Raw genomic sequence first — 15,776 nt, 5'->3', positions numbered from 1 at the left:
TAAACTCTCTGTTGCATCTTATATTTTCCATGTTAAGATTTTAATTGTATGTTTTCTGAAAAAAACTTTTGCTAATTTTGGATTGTGACTAAGGGCCGTTTAAAGTTCCTCCGAAGGCCTCAAATGGTCCCTGAACCACAGTTTGAACCCCTGTTGTCTCCTAATTGTTCTCTGGTCTTTAACCTGAAAGCTGCAGTGAAACTTATTGATCAGCATCAAAAGTGACATAAGAAACAATAATAAAAATGTTCAGTTCAGTTTATTTAATATGAATTTTTGGTTAAACAATACATTAAAATTAAATTAAAAATATTTTATTAATTCCAAAAGAAAATTAAATAAATGATGATAAATAAAATCATGTTCTGGTTCAACACATTTATAACATTTCCTGCTGTTTGCAAACTGTTTCAAATTTCAACATTATAGATTATAAAATAATAAAATCTGATTCTAATTTAATTCCACAGATCGTCACATCTGGTCTAATCAAAGTCCTGATCCGGGTCATGTGACCTCCTGAGGCTCCACCCACTAACAGGCTGATCCTCAGGGACTTCAGTCAGGAACTGGGTCAACGGCTCAGTGAGGTGGAAACACACACACACACACACACACCTTTGTTTTCATTTCTTTTCCTTCTTGATTTCTTGAATTTAAAGGTAATTGCACCAGAGCGGGGTATGAATAATTATGCTCTGGGATCAATCTGGAGGAGAAACTGCAGGAAATTATGTCACATTTATTAATTATTATTATTAATTTTAACTGAGTTGGAAGGTTTTTATTTATTTTCTGTATTTTATTTATGTGTAAAATGATTTAATAATATTTATTATCCAGCTGATAAAATATTTTAGTAAAAGTTCTGGTTCACTCAGCATTACGTCATTAATTAATAATTCATATCTACATGTGAAGTTTCTATAATGTTCAGAAAAACTTTGTTTAAAAAAAATCATTTTATTCCATTTGTTCATGTTTATGGTCAGAGCGCCCTCTGGCGGCCACACAATGGAATTACATAATAGAAATTTTAATTTTTTTTGTTATTTTATTAGCAATTTTGAAACATTGACATTGACATACACAAACATAAGAAAAGAAAAAAAATAGAAATATGAATTAAAATGTTGTTGTGCCGCAAAGTGACGTCATCCACAGTAGGAAGAGTTTATTGATCAGGTCCTGAAGGGAAACAGCGCCCCCTGCTGGTAACGGTAAGGAACTGCAGGTATTTAATTGATCAGAAACAGTTTTTACAGTATAAATGTTTGGAGTTTCTTTGGTTTTCTGAAACTTCTGCTTGAGGTTGACAGGAAGCTGAGCTGGAGTCCTGCGGTACTGCACCGTTAATACTTTATTTTATTAAACATAACGAGAGACTTCAGTATTTACAGAGTTTATGACCTGAACTCTGTTGGTTTGAAACATTTAAAGATTAATTATCTTTAATATTTATTTCTATTGTTAGGAATAAAATCAGAAAATGTTTTTAAATTCTCAGAAAAACCAAAAATCTAACAGCTCTTGATGTTCAGTTTGCTGAACATCTGGAAACATTTTCTATAAAATATGATTAAAAAAAAAAAAAAAAAGCTTCAGCATCATGTCCAAAACTTTATTCTTCATCCTTTAAGTGAAGAATAAAGTGATAAATGAGTTAAAGTTGAATTTTATCTTTAACATTTAATAAAACTCAGAGTTTTCCTCAGAATCAGGAAATGGAAAATATTTAATATGCGAGTAAAATGGTAAGAAAAATAAAGTTAAAAACAGGAAAAGTTTTTCTGCTCTGACTTCATCGCTTCCTGCTTTGTTTTTTTCTTTCCAGGACATCAGTGTGTGGGTGTGTGTGTGTGTGTCTCTAATGGACTGAATGTTCAAGGCTGAGGGCCTAATGGGTTCTGCGTCCAGTCGGTCCATTAACGATTCTCCGTCTGAACAACTTTAAGTAGCGAAACTTTAAACGTTCAGAAAAACAAAAACTGAATTTCTGTTTCATAAAAACAAATGAAGATCAGAGATCTGCGTCAGGAAAACGTTCTGCTGCTGGAGGAAATTCAGACCTGATAATAAATAAATCAGATTAATTCCAGATGTTTTGTCTGAACTGGGATTTTAATGTTAAATTTTGAATTTTTGAGAGTTTTGCTCTGAAATCTCTGCAGCTGCTGATTTTAACGCTTCAGACTCCAAATATCTCCTCAGGTTTGCTAATGAGAGCAGCTAATGCGAATGCTAAAGCTAACAGCCTTCCTCAGATTCCCTGTTTGGGGTTCACCCAATCAGCAGTAAGAGAAATTAAAGGCGTTCCTGATTGGCTGCTACGCTAACAGCTAGCTGCTAGCGCGTCAACATTTCAGCTTCTGAATATTTACTTTACATCCACAGAAAAGTGCTGACTGGATGTAAACTATTCTGTAAAATGATTTAAAATATTATTTAGATTCAAACTGGAGGAAAATAAATAAATGAAGTGAGAAGTTTTACCGTCTGGTTTCTTTAAAATGTTTCCTTCACCTTTAGAGAAACTTCTCTTTCTCTCCTCATGGTGGCGCTCTCACCAGCTCCGTTCAGCTGGAAGCTCCTTCTATTTAAGGCGAGTTATTCCCTCCCACTGTCGCCACATGCTAACTTTGATTCTAATTCAGTGCAACCAAGTGGTTTACCAGCAGCAGTAAAATATCAGCTAAATGTTGGATTTAAGGGATTAAAAGGTGAAAGATCAGATTAATTTTCAGAGTCTGTAGAGTCCAGGTAACGATTAATTGACTACTAAATTAGTTGGCGATTATTTTAATAACTGATTAGTTGTTGAATCTTAACTGTTGGTAAACTTTTATTCATTGAGAAAGTTTACAAACCAGCCGAGTAATTACAGGAAGCTAAATGTTTCCAGTTTAGTGAAACGCTGCAGTGCTAAGCTAATAGTTAGCAAATTAGCAGAGCATTTCCTTGGCTGATGAACTGTGAACGTTACGATGAAACTCCTGTTGTTTTTATTAAAGTCTGTGATGGAAAACCTGCTGAGTGAAGAGCAGCTGAACTTCCTGGAAAATCAGCTAATCGGTGATTAGCGCCGCTGAGGAAGAACAAAAGCAGCAGCTGCTGGTTTGAATCCCAGCCTGCCGCGGTTACCGCATCACACCTGGGCGCTAATCCGACAAACCGGCCTGTGGCCTTTCACACAGGACGCACATGACATGCTTAGATTATTATTAAGCCCTGAAAATGGAAAAAAACATCATCAGACATTCAAGAATAAAGAAATAAAAACTGGGAGGAAAAAATGTTTTTGTGATGGGAGGTGAGGAGGGAGGCAGATGCTCCATTGATTGGTAGTGTGTATATTTGACCACCATCCATGAATGATGTTACGCTCTCTCTCTCTCTCTCTCTCTGTGTGTGTGTGTGTGTGTGTGTGTGTGTGTGTGTCCTTGATGGCCAGGATATAAACGAGCTGCTCTGAGCTTCAGAGGACAAGAGCAACCAAGAAGAAGTCTTCACCTCCCAGAATCCACCAGCAATAAGAAGCAGAAGAAGAAACGTCAAACTGCAGTGAGTTTTAATTTTTCAATCTGTTCATCAGAAATTAAAATGTTTTATTAAATAAAACAGAAAAGTTTTTTTTTTTTTTTTAGCTAAAACCTTAAAATAAACTAATGTTTTTGAATTTCACCTTAAATGTTTTATTTTAATTCATGATAGCAGTTTAATTATTAATTACAGTCATTAAAATGTTCAGTATTTTATTTCTGTTTAATATTCATCTCATTTTGTAACAAAAGGTGGATAAAAATGCGATGAAAATGAGATGAAATGTTCTGGTTTCTGATTGGTGGACAGGATCATGAGTCCTGCGTGGCTATTGGTGGCCGTGGTGGTTGTGGGCGGAGCCAGAGGAGCAGCCAGCCAATGCTGGGAGAGTCTGAGTTGCCAGGATCTGAACAGCGAGAGCAGCATGATGGTAAAATGATCCATAAACATTAAACCATCCAGGAACATATTTACTACATTATTTAATCTAAAGTCACAGAAAAATCACTTTATACTGTTAAATATTAACAAATATTTGCTTTCAATAAGTTAAAATAACTTAATTTGATCCGTTCCTCCAGGATTTATATTTAGATCAAAAGATTTTGTGGAGATAAATTATACATATTTGCAGTGAATTTTGTGATATTTGTGCAAATTTATGATGGTAAATGAGGCAGCAGAGGAGTAAAATAAATACTGCCACCTGCAGGTGGGAGGTAGCTTCACCACAACCTGATCAGCAATGAACTCAAAATGATGCATTAGTGTGAAAATGTGACTTATTTTAGATTTTATGTGAATTTCTTCTGAAAAAACAGAATGAAAAAAAAAAAGTTCATTGAAAAATGAGTTTTATTGATAAGTAATCTAGATTGTCGAGAACAATGTAGTTCCATAAAGTTTAGCTGAAGATCATCGTTGCTGTTTCCCAGTTCAATCCAAGTTTCATCTTTTTTTTTATTAATCTGTTTTGAAGATTATTTGGTTAAAAATCTTTTTAAATTTTATTTTAATGTTTTTTGCTTCCTCTGCCTACATCCCCCAGAATGCTGTGCGGTAGCCATATATTGATTGGCATTGACCAAACTCAATATTTCAGATGTGGTCCAGTTAAATGTTTATTATTATTAAAAGTTACTGTAATATAACTTTAGATGAGTATTAAGGTTTAGTTGGATAAAGTCAGTAAATCTGACCCTGTGGGGTTGGTAGGACTGTCTCCACGCCTGCCGCTCTGACCTGACGGCCGAGACGCCCCTGGTCCCAGGTGACGCCCACCTGTCGCCACCCCCCGACCCCGCCGCCCCGCAGGCCAAGCGCTCCTACTCCATGGAGCATTTCCGCTGGGGGAAGCCGGTCGGCCGCAAACGCCGCCCCGTCAAGGTCTACACATCCAACGGAGTGCAGGAGGAGTCGGCCGAGGCGTTCCCCGCCGAGATGAGGAGGCGCAGCGACGAGGAGGAGGAGGAGGAGGAGCAGCTGCTGCAGGAGAAGAAGGACGGCTCCTACAAGATGAAGCACTTCCGCTGGAGCGGGCCGCCAGTGGGGAAACGCTACGGAGGATTCATGAAGAGCTGGGAGGAAGGGAGGCAGAAACCGCTGGTCACGCTGCTGAAGAACATCATTAACAAGGAGGAGCAGATGTAGCCAATGAGACGCTGAGACACGCCGGGGGTTCAGCCAATGAGACGCTGCGAGGGATTTCATATTTATGGCTCCATGTAAATAACTGTATTTATTATATGAGTTATTTGCAAGCAAAAGGAAAAACGTGTTTGTCTTTTGTTCTGTTTCTTTAAAAACATGTCAGTGGCCTATTCAAAGTACAGTCATTAAATTCAACTTTAAACCTAAATAATCTGATCTGGGAACAAACAAACATTTACTGGGTTTTAATTCCATTTGAACAAAAAATGAACCCAAGGAACTGTTCAGTTCTGAACTGTTCAGTGCTGAACTGTTTCCTGTTCGTCTGATTTTATTGCCTCTCAAACGTTTCCATCTCCGTTTCCTCATTTCCTCTAATTATTCATGTTTCCACCTGGAGACGAGACAAAACCTGTCAGGATATTTCAGCGTTTGAAGGTTAAAATCATCCTGACAGAAACGAGAGTATCAGGATGTTTTATAGCTCCGTCACTTTAAACCCAAACAAGATGCAAAATATGGATTCTGAAGGATAAATCACCTTTAAGGTTTTCACGTAAAAATTCATTTTGTTCAAACCTAGAGGACATGTAAAGCTAAGAAGTTCTGCAGAACCAGAACTTTAAGACAAAACAAAGATCTGATTATGAACAGAAACCAGATAAATTACTTTTATTCCTTAAATTCAGCTCAGCTGCAAATTAAAGCTACTTAATCATTAAAAATGACTTTTTTTTTATTATAATTTAGTCCATTTCATACACTCTCGCTTCCTTCTTTGATATATTTTGATGCTAAAGTTGTTGCAGGAACGTCACCGTCCTCTGATAAATTCATGCTGCAGTTCAAGGTTCCTCCACAAGAGGGAGACATCCTGTAACCAGACAGGTAGATTCTGGATCCACGTGATGCTTTTAAGGACTGTTTTTTGTACCTCTGCGTTTTTTTAAAATCTTGTTTCTGTTTCCAGTTGTTTTTTCTCATTTCATTTTCAAACTGGGACAGATAAATCCTCACTTGTATAAGTGATCCTGAAGCTGTAAAGTCAACACAATTTTCTTTTAAATGTGAGGAAATTTTATCTACAAAGTTCAAGAAAGTCTGAATTGAAGCTGGAAGTGCTGAAAAACTCCTAAAAGGTTTAGAAAGTGTAAATATCAACTCCAGTGGAGCAGAAACACATTAACTAGATTTATTTAAAAATAAAGTACATCTGTCTGCTGTGTAATGCAGCACTCGGTGTCAACATGACACAGTTCTGGTCTGAACAAACGGGTTCAGGGAATCCTGGAGAAACTTTTCATCTTCTCAGAGGGTCTGGCGTTTCCCATGAAACATGAACACCACCAGAACACATGGAGGGTGAGGTTTCCACTCAGAGCGTGTCCGCTGGTTTGAGTTGAGTCCAGGTTCTGGTTCAGGTCTGAACTCGCTGCAGTTTAGGTTCTGATGGAGCTTCAATGGTTTCTCCAGACATGAAAAGTTCCTGAAGAACAAAAAAACGTTTCAGAACAGAAACCAAGTTCAACAAACTGAGTTTCCTCAGGAAGTCTGGGTTCAGTTATCTGCTCCAGATTTCACCGCCGACTTCAGCTCAGAGTATCTGAACCCGAAGTTAAGGTCAGCGCCTGAAACTAAAGGTCAACACACTCAGAGTTGTCATAACCACCCCCTGGAAAGGTCAAAGGTCGAGTTTGTTCCAGTCAGCTACCTTATCATAGATGACTTTAACGATGAGCGAGCAGCTGGGACATGTGGCCACCTCCTCCCCGTTCTCCAGGTCCTCCTTTAAAAGCATAAACAGTGACTCAATATCAACCAGCAGGTCAAAGGTCAACATAGCTGAAGCCGAATCAAGCCAAACACTTTACTTAACAATAATATGAGATATTTCTGTGAGCAGGTTAGTGTGTGTGTGTCCTACAGGTCAGTTAATGTTAAAATTAACAGATTTTATATGGAGTTTGGGTAAAGGCGCTGAGGCTCCGCTCACCTTTGTTATACAGAAGCGGTCTCCACAGGGACAAGGGAAGTAGTAGGCCTCCATCTCCTCGTCAAACTCAAAGTCCTCAATCTCCACCTCATCATGAAACACCGACATATTTCACCGGAGACACCATCAGCCGCTTCTGACGGGTTTATTTACGGCGACACGCTGACTCCAGCCGGGCTGCGGCGCAGAGTGATGACGTTTCTGTCTCACGCCGTGACGAAGGCGGTGGTGACTAAAGAATGACTGCATTCATCAGTTTGATTCGTTTAGAACTTCTGTAAAATAAAATTGTTTATTTTTAAAAGCTTCATTGATTTTTCTTTAATTTAATTCTTTCGCTCTAAAATCTTTAACTGTTAATATTTATTCAGATGAATCAAACTTTGATTGCTAACGTAGAAGAAGTCACGTGACTTTCTGTGAAAATAAAAACTGAAACTAACTTTTTTCCTTCTTCATATCAGCCTCCATGTTGAGTTCAGGATGGAAATAACGATCTGACTTGTCAACAGAGGTAAGTGTTGCCGCTCCGGGCCCCTCCGTGTCTCTCTCGGCTCTCTGGAGCCTTTCTAACCGATGAACCCACCGAGGCTTCCCGGGGCCTCGGCCACCTTGGTCTGGGTCGCTCGGCTCTCATGGGGTGGGTTCCCCGCAGCTGAAGACCGCAGTGAAGTTATTTCAAGTTGGATATAAGATAGTCGAGCTACGCGGAGTAAGCGGCGTTTAGCTCATCATTGATCCGATTTATGAACGCTTATTTCGGCCAGCCGTTTTCTACCGCTCCCTCTTCAAGCTCTCATTGGTTCACTTAGGGACCATCAACAAATTTCCTTGCTACCAACAGACACAACAAAGTGTTAATTCATGCTGTTCAGGGCCGTGCAGAGACCACTAAAGGGGCAGGTGCTCAAAAAAAAGGGGCTATAACATTCTAGGACAGAATATTAAAAAGCCACTCAGCTTTCAGAGTTTAATTACAAAATTGTGAGATATACAATCAAAGCTAAGGAAAATCAATATATAGAACATACAGCTATGCATATGTAAGATATTTTATTAGTAATTTCTTTCTGCAGATCTATTTTGTTATAAGAAAGTATTGCAATATTCAAACCCACAATTTAGCAAGATCTGTAAATCAGAGCTAGACCACCAGACATATTTTGTCTTTACAGAATTACACTATTAAAAATATAAACAAGGGCACAATGCAACCTTTTAGTGAACTGTAATCTATAAAAAAGAGCTGCCTGTTTGCTACTGCAGTGGAGATGAAGATGGTCCATTCAGGAAAGCAGAGCTGCATCAAACTTTAACGTGGAACTGCATAAAAAAGAAAAAAAAACAAAAGCAAAAATTGAATGCATGTCACCATGAGAAAAACCTACTGAGTTTAGCTTAAAAAACTTTTTTTCTCACATGACGTCATGGGCAGGGCCCAAAATCGCAACAATATATTTCTGATGGGTGCAAATAAAAGTTTATGTTTGGCAAATAACTTTTTAATTTCACGAGACAAAAATGAGTTATTTAATTTAGAGAAAAGTTATTTAAACAAAACATTTTGTTTTTAGAAAAGAAATCATTACAATTCCAAAAGTTTTGATTACAATTTTTTTTACTTAACTGAGATCAATTGAATAATTGGGGGGGGGGAAATTAACGTCATACTCTGCAAACCAGACCCGAAACTTATAGTCTGGGTTGAGTTTTTTCACCTTCATTAATGACACACTTTTATTACATACATTATATCTATCATGGTAATTCAGGGTGTTATTTTTAATTCTAAATGAATGTCCTTGTTGATCTTTTATTTAAGTGCTATTCTCCTTCAAGATACATTTACCTAACGCTGGAATAAATGCCATGTACATTATGCAGCAAAGCAAGTTATAAGACATATGTCCATTATGGAGATGATCGTTTTGGACGGGCGATGTGCCCCTATTGCATAAGCGATACTGAAGAATGACTGATATCGATTTTTTTTTTTAATTCACCAAAAACTGTTCTGTAATCTGGAACGTTCGCTACGTTGAGCTCCAGTTAGCCGCCTTCTCACTACGCGAGAGGCAACTGCATCACGCGTCACGGGCAAAAGGTCAACGTTAATAAGGTTAGGCTGGGGGGAGGGGGGGCTTATGTTGTACAAAAAAAAAATAATAATAATAATTTTAGTACATGTTATGTGTCAGAAGAGGGCTTAGAAAATAATACAAAAAAAAAACATTTGACCAAAAGGGCACTTGGGGGCAAGGAGCAAAAGGGGCAGGTGCTCAAGCCCCCCCAGTCCCCCCCTCTGCACATGCCTGATGCTGTTACACGAGACACATTATTCTCTATTAAATCTTTAAGTAATGTTCAATATTGTAAGTAATTTTAATATTAAATAATGTTTTCTTCAATATTTTCCAAGTCATGTGACATATTGACTCAAAATCAGTGTGAAATTGTGCCTCATCTATACAGTCTGGAAGAACACTAATTTTTATTCAATTATAGCTCTTTTTTATTTTTTAGCTATATTTTTAGTCAAAATTTAGTATTTAAATTTATTTCAGTCCACGAAGCTGAAGTTGGCGAGTCCACCAAATGTTTTGTTACCTTCAGCATCTTTAATTTACTCTAGTTTTAAAACTACAACACATAGACTCTTTAAACCTGGACTAGATTACTCTTAACTAAACAGAATAGCTAAAACCAAGCTTGCGATTTGTGAAACATTGACCTGCCTTGTGAAACTTCAATAAAGGGCGATTTTGGCCCGTTTTTGTATCTGGACCACATTAAAATTGCTCCAATTCCAAAAATACAAAACCAAGATGAGCATCAGCGTTCTTGCAGCAGGGACGCTCTCTGTGAATCCTCTGCTGCTCAACCTAAAAACCAGAACAAAAACTTTTGTAAACAAGTTTCCCTATGTTGTAGTTCATCCATTTTCTCCACCCAGGTCTGTTTCCCAGTTTACCAGACCTCCCCTTCTGCTGGTTCCAGTAGAAATGGTGATCTGGTGTCAGAGGTGATCAGCCTCTCTGTTTGTTCTGAGAGGAAGATGATGATGATGATGGTATTGATCCTCCTGCTTGGTAAGGTCACCTTCCTCTCTCTGCTCCTCTTCCTCTCCAGTCTCTCTGGAAGCTGCTGTTCAGCCTCAGAGCTTCTTGGTTCTGGTCCGTTCTTCTCTCTAACTGACCCCTGGTGACCTCAGCTGGTCGTTGGTTCTGGATCAGAACCTCAGGTTCTGATTCCAGCTACTGGTCTCTCTCCAGTCCTCCCAGTAGATCTCACTGGTTTTTTTGTTCCTAGTTTTATTCTGGTCTCTTCCATCCAACCAGTGGCTCCACTTTGCCGTTTCTTGTCTGGGTTTAATTTCTTCTGGGATTTCCCTTAGGTTGTCCTCTTGCTGGGCCTCTCTCTTTGGCTTTGTGCTGATCCACTTTCCCCCAGTAGATGTTAACACCAGTAGTCTTTTTCTACCTGGGATCCCACCTTTATCAATTGATCCATGGATGTGACTGTGCCACGCAGACAGCCTGCCATTTTCAGATTGCAGTTGTTTAAAATCCTCCTCACAAGCTCTGCCTCACTGATGTCTGGCTTCCATCTTAGACACAGAGCTCGATACTCAAAGGCAAAGTCTCTTAGACATTGCTCTGGCAACTGGACCATGTCTCTTAAACATTCAGTCAAATCAAGTCTCCCGCTGCACGGATCTGACGGTGAGCGTCTTCCACTCTGGTTGCGCCACTGTGCGCCGACGCACACGCCTCTTTTTATACACTAATCTCAGCCACACTTAAAATCAGCATGACCTGCCCAAAAATCAGTTTTAAAAGTGGAAATTTGGAATAATTTTACAATGGTAAAACTGTTATACAAATCAGATGATACATTTACTCTTCAATGTATTTATCCAGGAAAAAAAAAAATAAAAAAAAAACAGTGGTTATTGTTACACCGGGAAGTGATTCCATAGCTCTGTGTCCAGTCTGGTAACAGTTGTTTAGGGTCCAATCTTCGTCTGGTTGGATTGGTGGTTTCACATTTAGTACCATCAGCAGTAGCATTAGCTCCATTAGCATTAAAGAGCTTCTAGCTCCTTAGCGCTGGGAGGATGCAGCAGAAAACGATGTATCCTCCCAGCGTTTTCTGCTCCAGCGGCAGAGGGGTTTAGGTGCTTTATGGATAAAAACTGTCAGCACAGCATTTGTTTTTAGCCCATTAAGGTAATGATAGCCTGTTGGAGCCTTCCTCAGTTTTGCTCATCCAAATGACTCAAAAATTTATGGAGATAAATGTTGAGGGCAGAAATGTTAGTCCTTCGGAAGTTATGTTTGGCTCTGGCTGCCACTGCGCTCTTCTTTTTTGTGTGTGTAGAATTGATCCAGATTCACCTCACTGTTTTTAATTACAGCTAGGCCTATCACGACAAATTTTGCTGAGCGATTGTCTAAAAAAATTATTGCGATAAACAATAATATTGCTTCAAGACCTTTTGACACTGATTTAATGGAAATGACTAATAATGCATGTGATTTCCTGCGATAGATGCACTTTATTTTCAAAAGAACACATAACACTGGAACTGAAACTAAAACAAAACAACCAAAAAAAAAAGGATTCTCAGTCTCCATTAACAAAAAACGTACTTGAATAAAAATAAATACTGCATTCAACCAAAAGAGTGCCGATTATGAAGTCTGTATACTGTATTGCCCTTCAGTAATCACTAGATTTAAATAGAGAAAATGGGCACATCCGACTACCTAATGCAGTAGTTCATACTACACGATTTTTTTCCGTTGGCCGATCTAAGATTGTTGCTGGTGATTTCGTAACGGATCATCCTGCAGAGTCTGGTGGGTTACGGTAGATAGTCGTGGCCGCTCCGATCTAAATCAGGGATTTTCCCTGACTGGGAGCTTAACGCTGAATGTGACAGGTAGCCAATCAGAACGCGCGGATTCTCCTCTCAGGTTTTGAAAATGGGCCGACAACTTGCGTAATGTGCGCTGAACATTACACTAAGGAAATGAGGAAGGGAGGGTCAGTGCAGAGCACCGGAGCTGAGCCTTTTTTCATTCAGTGTCATCAACAGAAAGAAAAAAAGGCAGGAAGAGACGATAAAGCCGATAATTAAAATGAGGTCGATAGGTTTAATTTATTGTGCGATTAATTGATTTGTCGTTTATCACGACAGGCTTAATTACAGCCAACAGTGACACTATGGAGGACCAAAACTGACGAAATAAAACCATAAATATTAAGTTTTTCCTTTTCCTTACACGAGTTTCCATCAAGTAATGTATACATTTTCTTTTTCATTTCCCCATAACATGCATTTTTGTCAAGAAAAGTAAATATTTAGTTTTGTCTTTTCCTTATACAAGCCCAAGTTCTTGTCATTGCCTCCTCTCCTGTTTTTACTTTTCCGTGTGCATAATTATGCTAATGAGGAGAGCTGCCTTCTATGTCTACTATTGGCCAATAGAGCTTTGGCACCAATGTCCCTGCGTCAGACATTGTGGGGCGTTTATGTGCAGTCACTCAGTGCCATCTTTACAGGCCACAGTCCAAAACAAACTTTATCCCGGTGGTTTTATTGTGTTACCGACTGCAGTGAAGTTAGTTTTGAGTTGGATATTGGATTTTCCAATGTCCCTCGAACAAGCGGCGTTTAGCTCAAGGTTGATCCGATTTATGAACGATAATTTCGGTCAGCCTCAGCTCCACTACTTTTGCATATTTGAGTTTGTCTTTGTTTTGGCACCTCAGCATTTCCATATGCACTCATTCAACACATCCAAGCATTTGCATTACACCACTGATACTGACATCCACTATCCATTGTTGTTTTTGTTGATAAATATTCCTTTTTATGCATTTTAACCCCTGCATGGTCTCCAGTTTTGTTATGACTTTGAGCCAGTCCTAACATACCACATCACTCCAATTTTACAGCAGCTTCACAGAATTCAATTTAAAATCCTGTTTCCTTTCAAGGCCGTTCATAACCTTTCCCCTTCTTATCCAGCTGATCTTCTGCATATCGCCACCCGTTCACATTCCCTTCGTTCTTCCTCTTCATCCTCAGTGAGCTTCTTGTCCGTCTCGGCACTTTGGGGAAAAGAGCCTTCTCTTACTGGAACGCTCTTCCTCCTGACATCTGTAATATTGACTCTCTTTGACCTTCAGAGCTCAAAACTCATCTGTTCAAGTTCCTTCTCACTTAAATTTTTTTAGCTATTTTGTGTCTTGTAGCCATTTCTTTACTGTTTAATTTGTGTCTTTGATGTTGTAAAGTGTCCTTGGGTGTTTTGAAAGGCGCTGTCGAATTAAGTGCATTATTATAAAAAAATCCTGTAATTTTGAAAGGCCTGTGGAAATGCCATGTTAGCATTTCCACAGGCCTTTCAAAATCGTAATGCAAGGTTTTCCTGTGAAACAGAGCTCTTCCAGTTTCTATGGAGACTAATCCAACCTGGCAACATATTGGAAAATACGTTGCCAGGTTCACAAATAATTTATTTAACTTTACAGTATTCACATTAAAGTCTACCAAGACAAAATATTATTAAAAAAGAACTAAATTATTCTACTATACACTCAGCACCTTGTGAAAGTATTCACCCCTTTGAACTTTCCAACCTTTTGCTGATTTTCAGGCTTCAAACATAAAGATCTAAAATTGTTATTTTGTGAAGAATCAAAAAACCCAACCTACTTTGAGTTTTAGCATTGGACAACCGATCTGACTGGCTGAGCTTACCTTAAGCTCTCACGCTATTGGCTGAGGTTACCTTAAGCTCTCACGCTATTGGCTGAGGTTACCTTAAGCTCTCACGCTATTGGCTGAGGTTACCTGAAGCTCTCACTCTAATGGCTGCCAAACAGACTCTGAGAAAAACACATTCATGCATTTTTAGAGTTTCAACTGTTTCTGTCCTTCAGTTTTTTAATGTTTATTTTAATACACATTTATCAGTTTTTTATGACATATTGCTTAATGTTAGTTACATGAACAGAAGAGTTCATGAAACTCATGAACAGAGATCATTGCTGCCCAATAAGAGTTCAGTATCACTGAGCTGTTTAGCAGACAGACTGAAATCCTTCATCACTGGCGAATAATTGATCCCTATTTCTACACACTAAACTCTCATCTTGTGTCCTCAGTTTCCCAGCATGCACTGGGCGGAGTGGTGGAGGTTAATGAGGGGGCGGAGTCTGTCCTGCTGCCCTGCATTTACTCTGGTACTCCACCTGTAGACCCGTTACTCATCTGGACTCGCAGTGATCTCAGTCCTAACTCCGTCCACCTACGGAGAGAAAACGTTGACGATCTTAAAAACCAGAACCAGCGTTTCAGAGGACGGACCTCCATGAATCCTGACGCTCTGGATTCTGGAAACTTCAGCCTGACTCTGAGGAAACCTGAGCAGGATGATGGAGGAAACTACAGCTGCAGCATCTCTGGTGGAATAGAAGAACTGAATCTGAAACAGATTCATCTGAAGGTCAAAGGTCAGATAAACAAGCAGCACTCCCCATTTTAAAGTTCTGTGCTATGAATGAATTTATTGAAATGAGAAAATGAGTAATTGTTCATAGTTTCTGTAACCATGGAGACCAGGCCCAGAAAAACTCAGAATAACCAAAGAATGGATGGATGGATTATTTCTATAATGAAATTATTAGTGTGAATGCTGAGGAATGCTGAGATCTTGATTCTCTTTATTCTTTATTAGTGTGAATGCTGAGGAATGCTGAGATCCTGATTCTCTTTATTCTTTATTAGTGTGAATGCTGAGATCCTGATTCTCTTTATTCTTTATTAGTGTGAATGCTGAGGAATGCTGAGATCCTGATTCTCTTTATTCTTTATTAGTGTGAATGCTGCAGGATTCACACTGTTGACTTCCACTTTTCTGGTTGCTCCTTAAATTTCGCCGCGCTTCTTCTCCTGCATACTTTGTGTTATTTTCACCACTTTTATACTTTTCAGCTCTCCTAATGCCGGATATATCTCTTGGTGTTCATAACCTTCAGACTTTTTATAATATTCAGCTTTTTATGAATTTTTCACCCCACGGGGGAAACAGCTCCATCCTGTGGCAGAATTGAGAATTACAGTATAAAATGTCCGTTGTGTTTCACAGTGGATGTTTCTCCTATTAATGGCAATCAATCATCCAGGTTCAGGGCTGTGATGGAGGAAACAAGGCAGCGGCCATTTTGAAGTTGGGTAGTTTAACAGCTTTTATGCTGTTTAACACCTGGGGGGCTGCACAGTGGCGCAGTTGGTAGAGCTGTCACCTTGCAGCAAGAAGGCTCTGGGTTCAATTCCCGGCCCCGGCCTCTCTGCATGGAGCCTGCATGTTCTCCCTGTGCATGCATGGGTTTTCTCCAGGTTCTCCAGTTTCCTCCCACAGTCCAAAAACATGACTGTCAGGTTAATTGGCCTTTCCAAATTGCCCCTAGGTGTGAGTGTGTGTGTGCATGGTTGTTTGTCCTGTGTGTCTCTGTGTTGCCCTGCGACAGACTGGCAACCTGTCCAGGGTGTACCCCGCCTCTCACCCAGAACGCGAGC

General features: G+C 39.3%; 3 protein-coding genes across 4 annotated transcripts in view; 2 read left to right on the top strand and 1 right to left on the bottom strand.

Annotated features, from left to right (window-relative positions):
• Positions 1–3,287: 3,287 nt before the first annotated feature.
• pomca (proopiomelanocortin a) lies at positions 3,288–5,313 on the top strand. The gene is made up of 2 exons (XM_088003831.1): positions 3,288–3,970; positions 4,756–5,313. The coding sequence occupies exons 1-2, from the start codon at positions 3,854–3,856 to the stop codon at positions 5,188–5,190; spliced, it is 552 nt and encodes a 183-aa protein (XP_087859957.1). The 5' UTR covers positions 3,288–3,853; the 3' UTR covers positions 5,191–5,313.
• Positions 5,314–6,368: 1,055 nt separating this feature from the next.
• dph3 (diphthamide biosynthesis 3) lies at positions 6,369–7,440 on the bottom strand. Its single transcript, XM_014998166.2, has 3 exons — positions 7,184–7,440; positions 6,902–6,976; positions 6,369–6,676 (listed from the first exon to the last, which is right to left on the bottom strand). The coding sequence occupies exons 1-3, from the start codon at positions 7,289–7,291 to the stop codon at positions 6,608–6,610; spliced, it is 252 nt and encodes an 83-aa protein (XP_014853652.1). The 5' UTR covers positions 7,292–7,440; the 3' UTR covers positions 6,369–6,607.
• A 67-nt stretch (positions 7,441–7,507) lies between these two features.
• LOC106911691 (NACHT, LRR and PYD domains-containing protein 3-like) overlaps positions 7,508–15,776 on the top strand; it is a 41,388-nt gene continuing 33,119 nt past the window's right edge. The window contains exons 1-3 of one of the 2 annotated variants that reach the window (XM_088003734.1): positions 7,508–7,697; positions 10,137–10,272; positions 14,363–14,710. In XM_088003734.1, the coding sequence (XP_087859860.1) occupies positions 10,239–10,272; positions 14,363–14,710 (382 nt within the window). In that variant the 5' untranslated portion in view covers positions 7,508–7,697; positions 10,137–10,238. The remainder of the gene's footprint in view (positions 7,698–10,136; positions 10,273–14,362; positions 14,711–15,776) is intronic. The other variant, XM_088003735.1, reaches the window with a different exon arrangement.

The sequence above is a fragment of the Poecilia mexicana genome, unplaced genomic scaffold (assembly GCF_051168715.1).
Source record: "Poecilia mexicana isolate PSO_F unplaced genomic scaffold, ASM5116871v1 scaffold_2, whole genome shotgun sequence".
NCBI classification, from domain to species: Eukaryota; Metazoa; Chordata; class Actinopteri; order Cyprinodontiformes; family Poeciliidae; genus Poecilia; species Poecilia mexicana.
This window is presented reverse-complemented; position numbering and strand designations above follow the sequence as displayed.

Coding starts and splice junctions, on each gene's coding strand:
- pomca (XM_088003831.1), top strand. CDS start 3,854: ATGAGTCCTGCGTGGCTATTGGTGGCCGTGGTGGTTGTGGGCGGAGCC. Junction 3,971..4,755: donor ACAGCGAGAGCAGCATGATG/GTAAAATGATCC, acceptor TGGGGTTGGTAG/GACTGTCTCCACGCCTGCCG.
- dph3 (XM_014998166.2), bottom strand. CDS start 7,291: ATGTCGGTGTTTCATGATGAGGTGGAGATTGAGGACTTTGAGTTTGAC. Junction 6,977..7,183: donor ACCGCTTCTGTATAACAAAG/GTGAGCGGAGCC, acceptor ATGCTTTTAAAG/GAGGACCTGGAGAACGGGGA. Junction 6,677..6,901: donor TTAAAGTCATCTATGATAAG/GTAGCTGACTGG, acceptor TTTGTTCTTCAG/GAACTTTTCATGTCTGGAGA.